Source organism: Gekko japonicus, unplaced genomic scaffold, assembly GCF_001447785.1.
Source record: "Gekko japonicus isolate JY-2015 unplaced genomic scaffold, Gekko_japonicus_V1.1 scaffold42, whole genome shotgun sequence".
NCBI lineage: Eukaryota > Metazoa > Chordata > Lepidosauria > Squamata > Gekkonidae > Gekko > Gekko japonicus.
Window position 1 is genome coordinate 1,533,092 of NW_015165831.1, and position 13,857 is coordinate 1,546,948.

The 13,857-nt window shown below is 46.4% G+C and overlaps 1 protein-coding gene across 1 annotated transcript in view; it reads left to right on the forward strand.

The window, feature by feature from the left end:
• The window catches only part of NAALADL1 (N-acetylated alpha-linked acidic dipeptidase-like 1), a 52,728-nt gene that overhangs the window by 10,489 nt on the left and 28,382 nt on the right, over positions 1 to 13,857 (forward strand). Inside the window, exons 4-7 of the mRNA XM_015410797.1 lie at positions 4,443 to 4,698; positions 7,229 to 7,401; positions 10,440 to 10,561; positions 12,533 to 12,655. Coding sequence (XP_015266283.1) covers positions 4,443 to 4,698; positions 7,229 to 7,401; positions 10,440 to 10,561; positions 12,533 to 12,655 — 674 coding nt within the window. The remainder of the gene's footprint in view (positions 1 to 4,442; positions 4,699 to 7,228; positions 7,402 to 10,439; positions 10,562 to 12,532; positions 12,656 to 13,857) is intronic.

The following is a 13,857-nucleotide window of genomic DNA, read 5'->3' on the forward strand; positions in this document are numbered from 1 at the left end:
CGGTATCGACGTCAGACTGACTGGCCTGTAATTTCCCGGATCTCCTCTGGAACCCTTTTTAGAGATGGGAGTGACATTAGCTACCTTCCAGTCCTCAGGAATGGAGGCAGATTTTAAGGAAAGATTACATATTTTTGTAAGGAGATCCAGAAGTTCATATTTGAGTTCTTTCAGGACTCTCGGATGTATGCCATCTGGGCCTGGTGATTTATCAGTTTTTTAGTTGTCTATCAGTTTTAGGACCTCCTCTCTCGTCACCATTCTATTGTTTTCCTCTATTACTTTGCATTGTTCATTCAGGAAAGCCTCCTTATCTCTCCTTGCTGTTCTCTGGAAATCTGCATTCAGTTGGGTGAATCTTTCCTTTTCACCTTTGCCTTCTGCTTTCCTTCTTTCTTCTCCTATTTGTAAAGCCTCATCAGACAGCCACTTTGCTTTCTTGCATTTCTGTTTCTTTGGGATGAGTTTAAGTCTGAATTTTGCAATCAGTAGCTCATGATCTGAGCCACAGTCAGCTCCAGGTCTTGTTTTTACTGACTGTATAGTCTGATTTCGGTGTTACCCATCTGGTGATGTCCGTGTGTAGACTCACCTCTTAGGTTGTTGTAAGAGGGTGTTCGCTATGACCAGCATGTTCTCTTGACAAAAACTTTGCCCGGCTTCATTTTGTTCTCCAAGGTCAAACTTACCTGTTATTCTGGTTACCTTTTGACTTCCTACTTTAGCATTCCAGTCCCCTATGATGATGAGGATAGTTCTAGGAGGTGTTGTAGGTCTTCATAGAACCGGTCCACTTCAGCCTCTTCTGCATCAGTGGTTGGGGCATAGACTTGGATTATTGTGATGTTGAATGGTTTGCCTTGGATTCATATCGAGATCATTCTGCCATTTTAGAGATTGTATCCCATTACTGCCTTTTTCACTCTCTTGTTGACTATAAAGGCCACACCCTTTTTTCTACGGGATTCTTGGCCACAGTAGTAGATATAATGGTCTTCTGAGTTAAATTCGCCCGTTCCCATCCAGTTTAGTTCACTGATTCCCAAGATGTCAATGTTCAGTCTTGCCATCTCTTTTTTGACCATGTCAAGCTTACCTTGGTTCATAGATCTTAGATTCCAGGTTCCTATGCAGTATTGTTCTTTGCAGCATCGGACTTTCCTTTCACCATCAGACACATCCACAACTGAGCGTCCTTTCGGCTTTGGCCCAGCCGCTTCACTCTTTCTGGGGTTACTTGTACTTGCCCTCTGCTCTTCCCCAGTAGCATATTGGACACCCTTCCGACCTGCGGGGCTCATCTTCTGGCGTCATATCTTTTAGCCTTTTGTTACTGTCCATGGGGTTTTCTTGGCAAAGATACTGGAGTGGGTTGCCATTTCCTTCTCCAGTGGATCACATTCTGTCTGTTCTCTGCTGTGGCCTGTCTGTCCTGGGTGGCCCTCCACGGCATAGCCCACAGCCTCATTGAACCACGTAAGCCCCCTTGCCACGTCAAGGCAGTGATCCATGAGATGGTAAAAAGGGGGGGGGGACAAAAGCTGCAAATTAAAGTTTGGTAGTGTGTAAACTAAGTGCTCCCTAATGTCTCAAACCTGCTAGACCAAGGCTGTAGTATTTATATGTGGAGTAAACAGAGATAACATTTTCTTAGATATTTGACTTAACAGATGTTGTGGAATTAGGGCTGGATTGAGTCTCAGTCCTCTGCAAAACCTCTGGTACACCTATGATACTTGAATTTCTATAGCAATTAGCCTCTATCGTTGACTCTGTGGTTCTGTTTCCCAGGAGGCTTCAGGACTCTGCTAAGTGCTGTGGCCTTCTGGGATAACACCATACATGACTTCTGCCTTACATGACTTTTGCCTTTTGGAATGTTTCTACACCATCAAATTCTAAATAGATAGAGTATCTGAAGAAGCTAGCTTCCTGGGACTCTCTGAGTCAACCTTGACTAACCCAGCTTTCCTTGACCTCCCTGACCCCACAGATAGAAAGAATGGGCTGAGCTTTGCTGTGCACATCACAGATGTATGTCAAATGGTTGTCACAGACTTGACTGACTGTTACATTAGCTTCCATGGGTGGTGTTATGTATTGAGCCTGAACTGCCCTTGCAAAAGGGCTGAGCTTGGGATGCATAACAATAGATTGCTAGGATCCTAGAATGGACCAGTAGGGAGACAAGGATCCTACAGTAAACCAACTGAAGAAGAAGAAGAGGAAGAGATTGGATTTATACCCCGCCCTTCACTTGGAGTCTCAGAGCGGCTTACAAACTCCTTTCCCTTCCCCTCCGCACAACAGACACCCTGTGAGGTGGGTGGGGCTGAGAGAACTCTTGACAGAAACTGCTCTTTCAGGAATAGCTGTGCCAGAGCTTGTGACTGACCCAAGGTCACATCAGCAGGTGCAAGTGGAGGAGTGGGGAATCAAACCCAGTTCTCCCAGATTAGAGTCCACACACTTAACCACTACACCAAACTGGCTCTGGGAAACTGGGAAACAATAGAGTGTAAACCCTTTTCAGGCATAAATCCCTGGCCGAGGCCAGGGATTGCAGTCTTCTTCTTTCTCTTGCTGAATCATGAATAAATTATGAGCTGATCACTTCTACGCGTCTGAACCCAGTATATTTCAGGTGGAAAAGAGTACTTAATGTCTGGATTTAGTTTTGTTCCTTGTTGTTCTGGCCAACCACCCTTCCATTATGGGTCTTTACAGAGCAACCAAGGATATCCTTTATAGAACTTCAAGTGCACTATTTATGTATTGGGGTTGTGTTGAAATATTCTGTGCTGAATATTGAAATGCTACAAAAGTGTTTTCTGACCTAAGAGTGTGTAATAGAATAAACTGAGTTTTGGCTTAGAACAACTCTCATTCTCTCTCTCTCTCGATGCAATCGGGAAGTCAGCTTCTCTCCCTCCCCAAAACAACAAAGTGGAAATGGGAGTGCATGAAAAGGTTCCTGTAGCCCTCATTTCCCCAAAAACAGACAAGACACAGATGGAGAGGAACAACAAAGATTTATTTATCATAAAACAAAGTATTTATTAAGGTAAATATGATGTGTGGGTGACTGAGATATATAAAGCTGGCTCTCAAATAAAATAAATAACCCCTGAGGGGAGATTTGATTCTCCCTTTTCTGGACAGGGTACCTCAGCAGGTTCAAGGCTGCTCTTTCCTCCCACAGAGCATCTTACCACAGCTGGCAAAGCCTTTTAAAATTATTTGGTCCAGGTTCTCTAATTGGATAGAATCACAGAATCATAGAGTTGGAAGGGACCTCCAGGGTCATCTAGTCCAACCCCCTGCACAATGCAGGAAATTCACAAATACCTCCCCCTCACACCCCCAGTGACCGCTGTTCCATGCCCAGAAGTTGACAAAAAAACCCTCCAGGATCCCCAGCCAAACCAGCGATCAGGATTTCCCTGGGTGTGTAAGAAAGGGCCACAAGAACTAAGCACTGAGGCAACCCTTCCTGCCCTCCCTCTCATGATCTGTCTAAGTTCACAGAATCCACATTTGCTGTCAAATGGCCATCTAGCCTCTGTTTGAAAACCTCCAAAAAAGGAGAGCCCACCACCTCCTGAGGAAGCCTGTCCCATTCAGGAACCGCTGTGTCAGGAAGTTCTTCCTAATGTTTAGTCAAAAACTCTTCTGATTTAATTTCAACCCATTGGTTCTAGGGCAACAGAAAACAACTCCACTCCATCCTCTATATGACAGCCCTTCAAGTACTTGAAGATGGTTATCATATCACCTCTCAGTTGCATCTTCTCTAGGCTAAACATACCCAGCTCCTGCAATCTTTCCTCATTGGCCTTGGTCTCCAGACCCCTCACAATCTCCGTTGCTCTCCCCTGGACACGTTCCAGCTTGTCTATATACTTCTTAAATTGTGGTGCCCAAAACGGAACACAATACTCTAGGTGAGGTCTAACCAGAGCAGAGTAAAGTGGTACCCAAAATTGCATTTGCCTTTTTAGCTACTGCGTCATACTGCTGACTCATGTTCACTGTATGGTCTACTAAGACCCCTAGATCCTTTTCGCACACACTACTGCCAAGACGAGTCTCCCCTCTCTGTACAGAGCACAGTCCTTGTGTGGTTGAGCCAGCGCGAGAGTGAAGGCCAAATTACATGTGATGGGGAAAGGCATGTTTGTTTATGAATAAAGCAAAGTGGTCTGCTTTTACCATGAAGAGGGAGGTATGCAGCTAAACTCCTCCCTCCTTCAACTTATTTCTCTGCTCTTTGGACACTTTTCTCCTCTGTTCATTCAGCTCATTTCCTGTATCAAAGAGTGCCAAATTCGTTCACTGGCCCATCCCAGATGATCAAAGGCCATGTCGGGATAGAAGATACTAACCTATCTGTTCCTAGCCAAGTAACAGGCATAGGGTTGGATTCTTCTTTGTTTCAATAGACAGCCGCCTTCTTCCACTGGCACTGAGAGACATGGTAGAATTCAGGAAGAACTGGAAATATATCCTTATAGCTGTGCTTTCTGGAGCTGCCGTGCTGACCATTGGAATCTTGCTGGGGCACTATGCAATTCCAAAAAGCACAGCTGGTCCTGAGACCCCCAGCTGGCTTTACAGCGTGTCACAAGATCTGGATGAGGATCTGCTCCGAGACTTTATGAACCAAGTGGAAGCCAACAACATCCGTGAAAACCTCTGGTAATGTTTGGAAACAATTCCTAATGTTCTAGTTTTTGGGGGAGGCGAGCTGGGGTAATTCTGATGGGATGTGTAATGCCTCTGTGATCCAACTTTATCTAAAGAAAAAATTGCCTAGAAAAAGTATACTACTAACCCACTTGCCCAGATATATTTCTACATTAGTTGTTCAGGAACACTGGCAGCTCAGAAGAGAACAAAAAACCCTCCTTCCCAAAGAGGAGACACTAACTAACAGATTTATAGTGCCGTTCTAAGCAGAGTTACCCCCTTCTAATCCCACGGACTTCAGGAGCTAATGTGGATGCATGCACATGAAAGCTCATACACAGAATAAAACTTCATTGGTCTTAAAGTTGGCACTGGACTAAAACTTTGTCCAGGTATTAATGAAAGTAATCGGTATGGAAAGTTTTAAGCACTGCCACAGTTCTTTTGCCACAGGATGTGGTGCTTGGCGTCACATGGATAAAGGATAGGTCTATTAATAGCTATTAACCACAATAATTAGTTTATGGAATTTGCAGCCAGAAGATGGTGCTGATGGCCACTCATTTAGATGGCTGGTTAAGACGCTGAACGGCAGGCTGTGGAAGGTCAGTAGTTCAGCAGTTCGAGACCCAAGTGTGCCGCATGACGGAGTGAGCTCCCGTCTCTAGTTCCAGCTCCTGCCAACCTAGCAGTTCGAAAGCAAGAAATTGCAAGTAGATAAATAGGTACCACTTTGGTGGGAAGGTAACAGCGTTCCGTGCGCCTTGGTGTTTAGTCATGCCGGCCACATGACCACGGAAACGTCTTCGGACAGCGCTGGTTCTTTGGCTTTGAAACGGAGATGAGCACTGCAACCCTAGAGTCGGATTCGACTGGCTTTCGAGCAAGGGAACCTTTACCTTTTTAAAAGGGAGACTAGCAGGGAAGACAGCATGATATAGACCAATCCTGTCAGATTTCAGAAGCTAAGCAGGGGCGGTACTTGGATGGGAGACCACCAAGGAAGACTCTGCAGAGGAAGGCAATGGCAAACCAACTCTCCTTCTCATTTGCCTTGAACAGTCCTTGCTGGGGTCACTATAAGTCAGTTGCAACTTGACGCAAAATACATAGAGGCTGCGGTCACACACACTAAATAATTCACTTTCAATCAACTTCCAATGCACTTTCCAACTGGATTTTGCCAGTTCACACAGTAGAATCCAGTTGGAAAGTGCACTGAAAGTGGATTGAAAGTGGATTGTTTAACGTGTGTGACTGCAGTCAGAGTCTAACAAGGGCACAAGAAGAAGTGGATTCAGACCCTGCGGGCCTCCCCCACATTGTTTTCCCAGCCTGAAATACCTCTGGGAGCTATCATTTGCTCCATGAAGGAAACTTGCATGTAGTTATCACTATTTGTAGGTTTCCTCAGTGGGCAAACAGTGGTTTCTTTGAGCCATTCAGGTTGGGAAAATCACACAGAGGCGCGAAGACTGAAGTCCCTTCCTACTGCACCACAGCTCCGACTGAACTTGGGCTCCCATGGGCCTGGGAACTAAGGCCCCAGCTGGGAGTTCCCAGAACACATATGTAGTAAGTCCAGATGGTAAACACACGGACTTTGTAATGTGTGAATTGGCTGTTTTAAGAGGTGGTACCTAAACATGCTTGTTTTCACTTCCTGTTTGGTGTAGTGGTTAAGTGTGCGGACAGGGCTGGCTCACTCACTAGGCGAACTAGGCGATCGCCTAGAGCAGGACGGCCCTTAGGGGCACCAAACTGCACGCAGCCCCGTACTCTGGGAGTTTCTTGATTATTTGTGTTTTTCATTCTTCCGAAAATGCATTTATTTTTTAAAATTGGTGGGCGCACGGGGGGGGGGGGCAGAAAGGATCCTCGCCTAGGGTGCAAAATAAGCTGGAGCCAGCCCTGTGTGCGGACTCTAATCTGGGAGAACCGGGTTTGATTCCCCACTCCTCCACTTGCACCTGCTGATGTGACCTTGGGTCAGTCACAAGCTCTGGCACAGCTGTCCTTGAAAAAGAGCAGTTTGTGTCAGAGTTCTCTCAGCCCCACCCACCTCACAGGGTGTCTGTTGTGGGGAGGGGAAGGGAAAAGGAGTTTGTAAACCGCTCTGAGACTCCAAGTGAAGGGCGGGATATAAATCCAATCTCTTCTTCTTCTTCTTGTTTCCTTTTGTGTTGTGTGCATCATAAGGCAGGTGTTGTTGTGAACTGTAAGCCAGTTGGAATGCTATGACATAAAAGCAGGAACACATTGCATCAATAATATTTTGATCTAGTGGGTCAATTCTTAGCTTCTTAGTCTCTTGTGGTGACTATAAAATGCACGGTAGCAGTGGGTGTTTGCAGTCATGGGGAATAAAATGAAAAGGTTGAGGAAGTCTGAGGAAGGAAGCCAAACATTATATAGTAGAAAAGGGAAGTCTTAGAGATGCTGAATTCCAGCCCAGATTCCAAATTTCCGCATGTGCTGCAAACACTGCTATCCAAAAGACACCCATGCTCACCAGCGAGTCCCTGTTCTTTCACATTAGGAACTTGTCTTCCAAGCCCCACATGGCTACCACTGATGGGGACAAAGAGCTGGTACAGCTGCTGCTGAGTCGCTGGAAGGACCCTGAAACTGGTTTGGACAGTGCCACAGAGGCAGTCTATGATGTGTTCCTGTCTTTCCCTGATTCACAGAGACCGAACAGTGTGGCTGTGGGTGAGTGTTAGATATGGACTTTGGGGAGAGGTGGGGTAGAAAGAGATGCCTACCTGTTGGCATCTGCTTAAGTGTCAGAGACCATGGCAACAACCGCACATGGCTGGATATTGCACTATGGCAATAATTTACAACTGGCTTCTTTTGTCCACAGCAGGCCAGATCGCCTGGCTTAGCCTAAGCATGTATGAGCTTGGGGGCTAAGCAGAGTTGGTCACGATCACTACTTGGCTAGGAGACCCCTAAGGAAGGCTGGAGTTGCTGCAGTGGAAGGCAATAGCAGACCAACTCTGTTCCTCTCTTGCCTGGAACACCCTGTAAATGGGGTCATCATAAATCAGCTGCGACTCAACGGCACATTCTATTGTCCATGTAGGAAAATCCAGTTGTGAATAGGTGCTCTAGCACAAAGACAGCACAATATCCACTGATGCATGGATATAGCATAAGGTTGTTCTGTCCTGATGTTGAAGCCACTTACCCAGTGATACCTAACGTGCTGCCCTCAAGTGACATGGTGCTCACTTGCTTCTTCCCCAAAGCTTCTCTCCTCCAAAACAAACAGCCTATCCTGGCTTTTGTCTATTTTATTGAAGCAGGCGGTGCTTCAAAGGAGCCTAGGAGGCATCACCTTTATGCCTGCTGGGTGAACCCATTTAGAAACAGTTGTTTCCACCAAATGAGGATGCTTGACTTGGAACCGCCTAACATTTTATGAAATCTTCCAGTGTTTTGTGATTGGATTCAGTCCTCATGGCCAGTGTTCCCTCTAAGCCGAGTTAGTGTGAGCTAGCTCAGTTTTTTAGCCTCCAGCTCACAGATATTTGTCTCAACTCAGGAAGGATGGCTCCAGAGCAAACTAATTTATGCAGGAGCTAAATCGCTCGCTCACAACTTTAATGCCAGTAGCTCAAAGTAGAATTTTTGCTCACAAGACTCCACAGCTTAGAGGGAGCATTGCTCATGGCAGCCATTTTGTTATGCTACCCATTAGCTGTTGTCAACATTCCAAATGTGCCCACAGGTTCAACAAGAGTGGGGACTACTGAGCTAGACTATTGAATTGATAATGAAGATCACATCAAAAACAACTAGGCAAACAACAATGTTAGATTTGTACACCACTTCAAAGTGGCTTACCAAATACTGCTTAGTAAGTTCACATCAGCAGTGACTTTGGAAGCGGGGATTTCCTGTTTCATAGCTCAGCTCCTAAGCCACTATGCCACAATATCTCTAGCATGCTAGCATTTCTACCTCAAATATGCTAAAGGCAATTTTTCACATTCTCCGTACTGCAATAATTTAAGACTGAAATGTAAATGGAGGGCCAGTGTGGCAATGGTTAAAGTGTAGGACTAGTATCTGGGAGACCCAGGTTTGAATCCCCACTCTGCCATGGAAGCTTGCTGGGCGACCTTGGCTCAGTCACACACTCTCAACCTAACCTACCTCACAGGGTTGTTGTGAGGTTAAAATGGAGGAGGGGAATAATATAAGCCGCTTTGGGTCCCTATTGGTGAGAAAGGTGGGATATATAAACAAATAAATAAAAATAGAACATGCTATATTTAGTTTTCAAATTATTCTTTGGATCGCTCATGCTTAGCTCTGGCAAATCTGACTGTACTTCAAAAAAATGTCAAAGTTGTGCTAAAAGTTCCAAGTAGATCCAGTGGGTCGAGTTCTGACTGCCTGTTTTAATCAGCACTCAACAACCTTGTGAGGTAGGCTAAGAAAGTGACTGGGCCAGAGGCACCTTATGGCTGAGTGGTGATTTTAACCCAGGTTTCCCCAGTCTAACATGCTAACCACTGCACTACAACAGCTCTGTAGCAAGGAACTCACAGTGAACACAAAACTAGGCAGGATAAAGCTGAAGTTGGCAGATTTGATTTCAAGGGGAAGAAGGGAGACAAATTTTAAGATTAAAATGAGGAAGGCAAAATTCGTAGGCCAAGATATGGAGATTAGTCCAATATAGCACAATAAAACAGGAGTCTAGTGGTACCTTAGGGTTGCCAAAAAACCCCGGTTTGCCAGGGGTCCCCCGTTTTTTTGGGGGGGGTTCTAACCGCTGCCGGCCAGATGGCCGGCGGGGGAAGCCCCACCCCCAACACCCACAGCCACCCATCTGTCTCCCTTTAAGGGTGTGCAACCCATGTTTCATCCCAAGCGTGAACTCCGCAGACTTGCAGGGAAAAGCCAGCTCCGTTCTTAAAAGGGAAACGCAGCTTCTCTTAAAGGGGAAACGCCGGCTGCCGGCTACTTTAAGTACAGGGAACTGCTGTTTCTGGAGATCCGGCGCATGGCCGGGGGGGCGGGGGCAGCAGATGTCCCCAATGTGACGTCATCACGTTGGGGATGCCCCACCCCTTCCAGGAACGCCCCCAAAGTCCCCCGCTGGGGGTGGAAGATAGACTTGGCAACCCTATGGTACCTTTAAACCACATTTATTTCCACATGAACTTTCATGAGTCCCAGATACCTTCCTCAGATATAGAGTACAGGGAAAGGAATGGGACCGGGGTCATTTCCTGCAGGAGCGCACAGGAGCGAAGCTCCGGCAGTAAAGAGCCCAGGGGGCGGGCACATGCAACAAGCCCCACCCCCTGCTCCCAGCAGCCCTCAGTCAGAGCAAGAAGCATCCAGGTAAGCTGCAGAGCCCACCCCGCCCCCCCGGTCCAAGACAGTCCAGTGGCACCTTTAAGACGAAGTTTTATTCAGGTACAAGCTCTCCCTCCTCTGCGAGGACAGATCTGCACGTCTGTCCCCCCCAATAGCTAGCAATCCAAAACAGTCCAGTGGAGCCTGAGCGGTGGGTGTTGCCTTCTGACACACTTCCAGTGATGTCAGGGGGTGTGGCATATGCAAATAAGTTATGCTAATGAGTTATGCTAATGAGCTCCTGCACCTCTTTTTCTACAAAATGACCCCTGAATGGGACCAATGGAATGGAAGTGAATGTCCTCTAAGAACAAGACGGTGGATTGCAATTTGGGATGCCCTGACCAGATTCACCTCCTTTTTTCCGGCAGTGTTGGAAAATGGCACCCAGGCCTTCATCTCCCGACAGAAAGAGGAACATCTCACAGCAGATCAGGCAGACCCGGCAGTGGTCCAGCCCTACGCGGCTTATGCACCTCCAGGGAACCCCCAGGTACAAAATGCAGAGGCCCCTCTAGTGTGTGCGGTTTATCCTACGATCTAATCTCTAACTTTTATTATATCTAATCTGTACTTGGAATTTGCCCCTTTGAAAACCAGCCAAGGACACCACCTCAGGATCCTATGATGGTTGCCATGTCAACGTGCTCATTTAGTGCCCTGTTGTTGGCATTGCTGCTAGACAGGCCAATAGCAAAGTGTCTCCAGAAGGGAAAAAAGGCCCATCCTTCCATAAATTGCCCTTCTGGCAGATAATTCTCAGCAAGTGTTTGTCTAAGGCCCCAAACCTCCAGGATTAAACCTCTCCCACCTCATTTTTAAAAAACATATTTTTATTCGTTTTTAAATAATCATTTACAACAATAAACATCAGAAAGGTTGAACAAGCAACAACAAGAAACAACAAGAGATAACGATCAAGTTGAGTTATAAGCTTATCATTCAACAGTAGAAACCATTCTGACATTCTTGAACCTTCATCAACCAATAAAAAAGGCCCATCGCCATTAGTACAGAACAACACCCCATGAACAGTAAAGGACCGACACGTGTCTAGAAGACACAAAACTCTTGAGGCATGACTGATATAAATGCAGTGTATAGAGAGAAGTGGCCTCCCCCCAGGGTTGCTTACCTCCAAGTGGATCCTGGAGTTCTCCTGGGATTACAACCGATTCCCAGAATACAGAGACCATTTCCCCTGGAGAAAATGGCAGCGTTGTAGGGCAAGGGCAGACTCCATAGCATCACATCCCCACTAGGCTCCTCCCACCCCACTCCAAACTCCACCCTCCCAAGGCATGGCCGCCAAATTGATAGGAACTTCCCAGCTTGGAACTGGCCACCCTCCTTCCCCCTTGTGCTCCCTTTTCATGCCTTCAGACTTCTCTGTGGAGCTGTTGTTGGCTGTATTAATGAAAAATTACACGTAGCCACGTAAGTGGAAGCAAAAGTGTTTCTCCACTCCTGTGGTTTAAGGAGGAGAAAAGAGCATGGAAAGGAAGACTGCAGCCACCCCACCTGATGATACATCTGGACTACGATTGCCAACCTCCAGGTGGTGGCTGGAGATCTCCTAGAAATACAACCAATCTCCGGCTGACAGAGATCAGCTCCCCTGGAGAAAACGGCTGCATTGGAAGGTGGGCACTGGGCTCTATGGCATTATACCCTGCTGAGCCCCCTCCCCTCCCCAAACCCCACCCTCCTCAGGCTCCACCTCCAGAATCTCCAGATATTTCCCAACCCAGAGCTGGCAACCCTAATCTGGACTCAGTCTCTCTCTGAGATCTAATGGTGGGTCTGCAGTCCTCTTTTCCTGCCAACTGGTCTTTCCCTGTATATTTGTAAATAAAGCATAGAGTGCTCTGTCCCCCAAAGGAAACCAGCTCAAGTAAGAGCCCTGAGGCTCAAAGTACCCTGACCTCAATGGCTAGCCTAAGCTCGTCAGATCTCAGAAGCTAAGTGGGGTTAGCCCTGGTTAGTATCTGGAGAAAGACCACTAAAGAAAGACCAGTCCAGGGTTGCTACACAGAGGCAGGCAATGGCAAAACTACCTCCGTTCTTCTCTTGCCTTGAAAACCTTCCAGGATCACCTAAGTTCTGACTTGACAGCACTTTCCACCGGACCACCACTAAGGCTCAAAGGATAATAAATTCCCTCACTGGCCTTCTGTCATCGTAGAAAGTCTGTTTCCAGTCCACGTTATGTTCACTGTTCCCTCTAAGCTGAGTTAGTGTGAGCTAGCTCACAGTTTTTTACTCTCTGGCTCACACATTTTTGTCTTAGCTCAGGAAGGGATGGCTCCAGAGCAAACTAATTAATGCAGCAGCCAAAGCTCCTGCTCACAACTTTAATGCCAGTAGCTCACAAAGTAGAATTTTTGCTCACAGGGCTCCATAGCTTAGAGGGAACATTGGTTATGTTCTTCCATTAACTCTTTTTTTAAAATCACTTTTCCAGGGAAAATTGGTCTATGCTAATCAGGGCAAACTCAGTGACTACCAAGAACTGGTCCGAAACGGCATTGATCTGAACGGCACAATAGCCATAACCCGCTATGGAGGGGCTGGTCGAGCCGCCAAGGTGAGAGAAGGCTGGAGGCCATTCCAGTTTTCTACTTTAGACGCTTAAAAAGCTACGATAACAAAATCTTATACTGTCATGATTAATATTATTGAAACTTTTAAATTTGTATTCAAGGCGCATTGCTGTTATTATTCAGGTGGGCGGCCGTGTTGGTCTGAAGCGGCAGAACAAAGTTTGAGCCCAGTGGCACCTTTAAGGCCAACAAAGTTTTAAACTGGACTCAAACTTTGTTCTGCTGTTATGATGATAAAGTATCAATTTGCACAGTTTAAGACTTTAATCCTATATTAAAAAATAAATTCATTTAGCTCCATCAGTGATGTCACAGGTTGGTTGTAAGCAGTGTTCCCTCTAAGCTGAGTGTGAGCTAGCTCACAGTGTTTTAGCCTCCGGCTCACACATTTTAGTCTTCGCTCAGGAAGGATATCTCCAGAGCGAACTAATTTATGCAGCAGCCGAATCGCTCGCTCACAGCTTGAATGCCAGTCGCTCACAAAGTAGAATCTTTGCTCACAGGACTCCACAGCTTAGGGGGAGCATTGGTTGTAAGTAACAGTATAGTAATTCTGTAGTATAATTTTACACAAGCTCTACCCATTAGGATGGTCTTCCCCAGGAGGTTGATGGATCTGGATGGCTTCCTGACCTCTCTTGGGAATTTTCTGGTCAGCAAGTCTGGTGCTCCTGTCACAACCCTGGTCCATCTGTGGAATATGGAACCTAGGCTGTGGACAGTGATCACTCTGGAGCGGCCTTTACCCTCATGCAGGGCCCAGAATGCTTCTTGGTTTTACTGAGGAGCTTGGACAAATGAAGCGATCGAGTGTATGGTTGGAGCACTAGTGGAAGGGGAAAAAACGCAATGTGATTATGATTGAACATAGTTAAAGGCACGTTATTGTGCTTACTCTGTGGCAGTGAGGGCAGGAAGGTGAGCTCCGCCACTGCTGGATCCATGCAAAGCTGTCCAGCAAGTGCACTGTGATGCTTTTGCAATGCATTTTGTAGATAAAACCACTGGCATCTTCCATGATTTATACTCCACAGTTGGTGTGGTTCAGTCTCAGGATGCCATTGGAGTGCAGTCTAATCCTGGCTATCTGGATGACTTTCAGCTGATGAGGCTTGATGAAGTGGATAAGCTGGTCAGAAGTGTATCCCCCCCCCCCATGTTTTATGTGAAACTGGCTAGGGTTGCC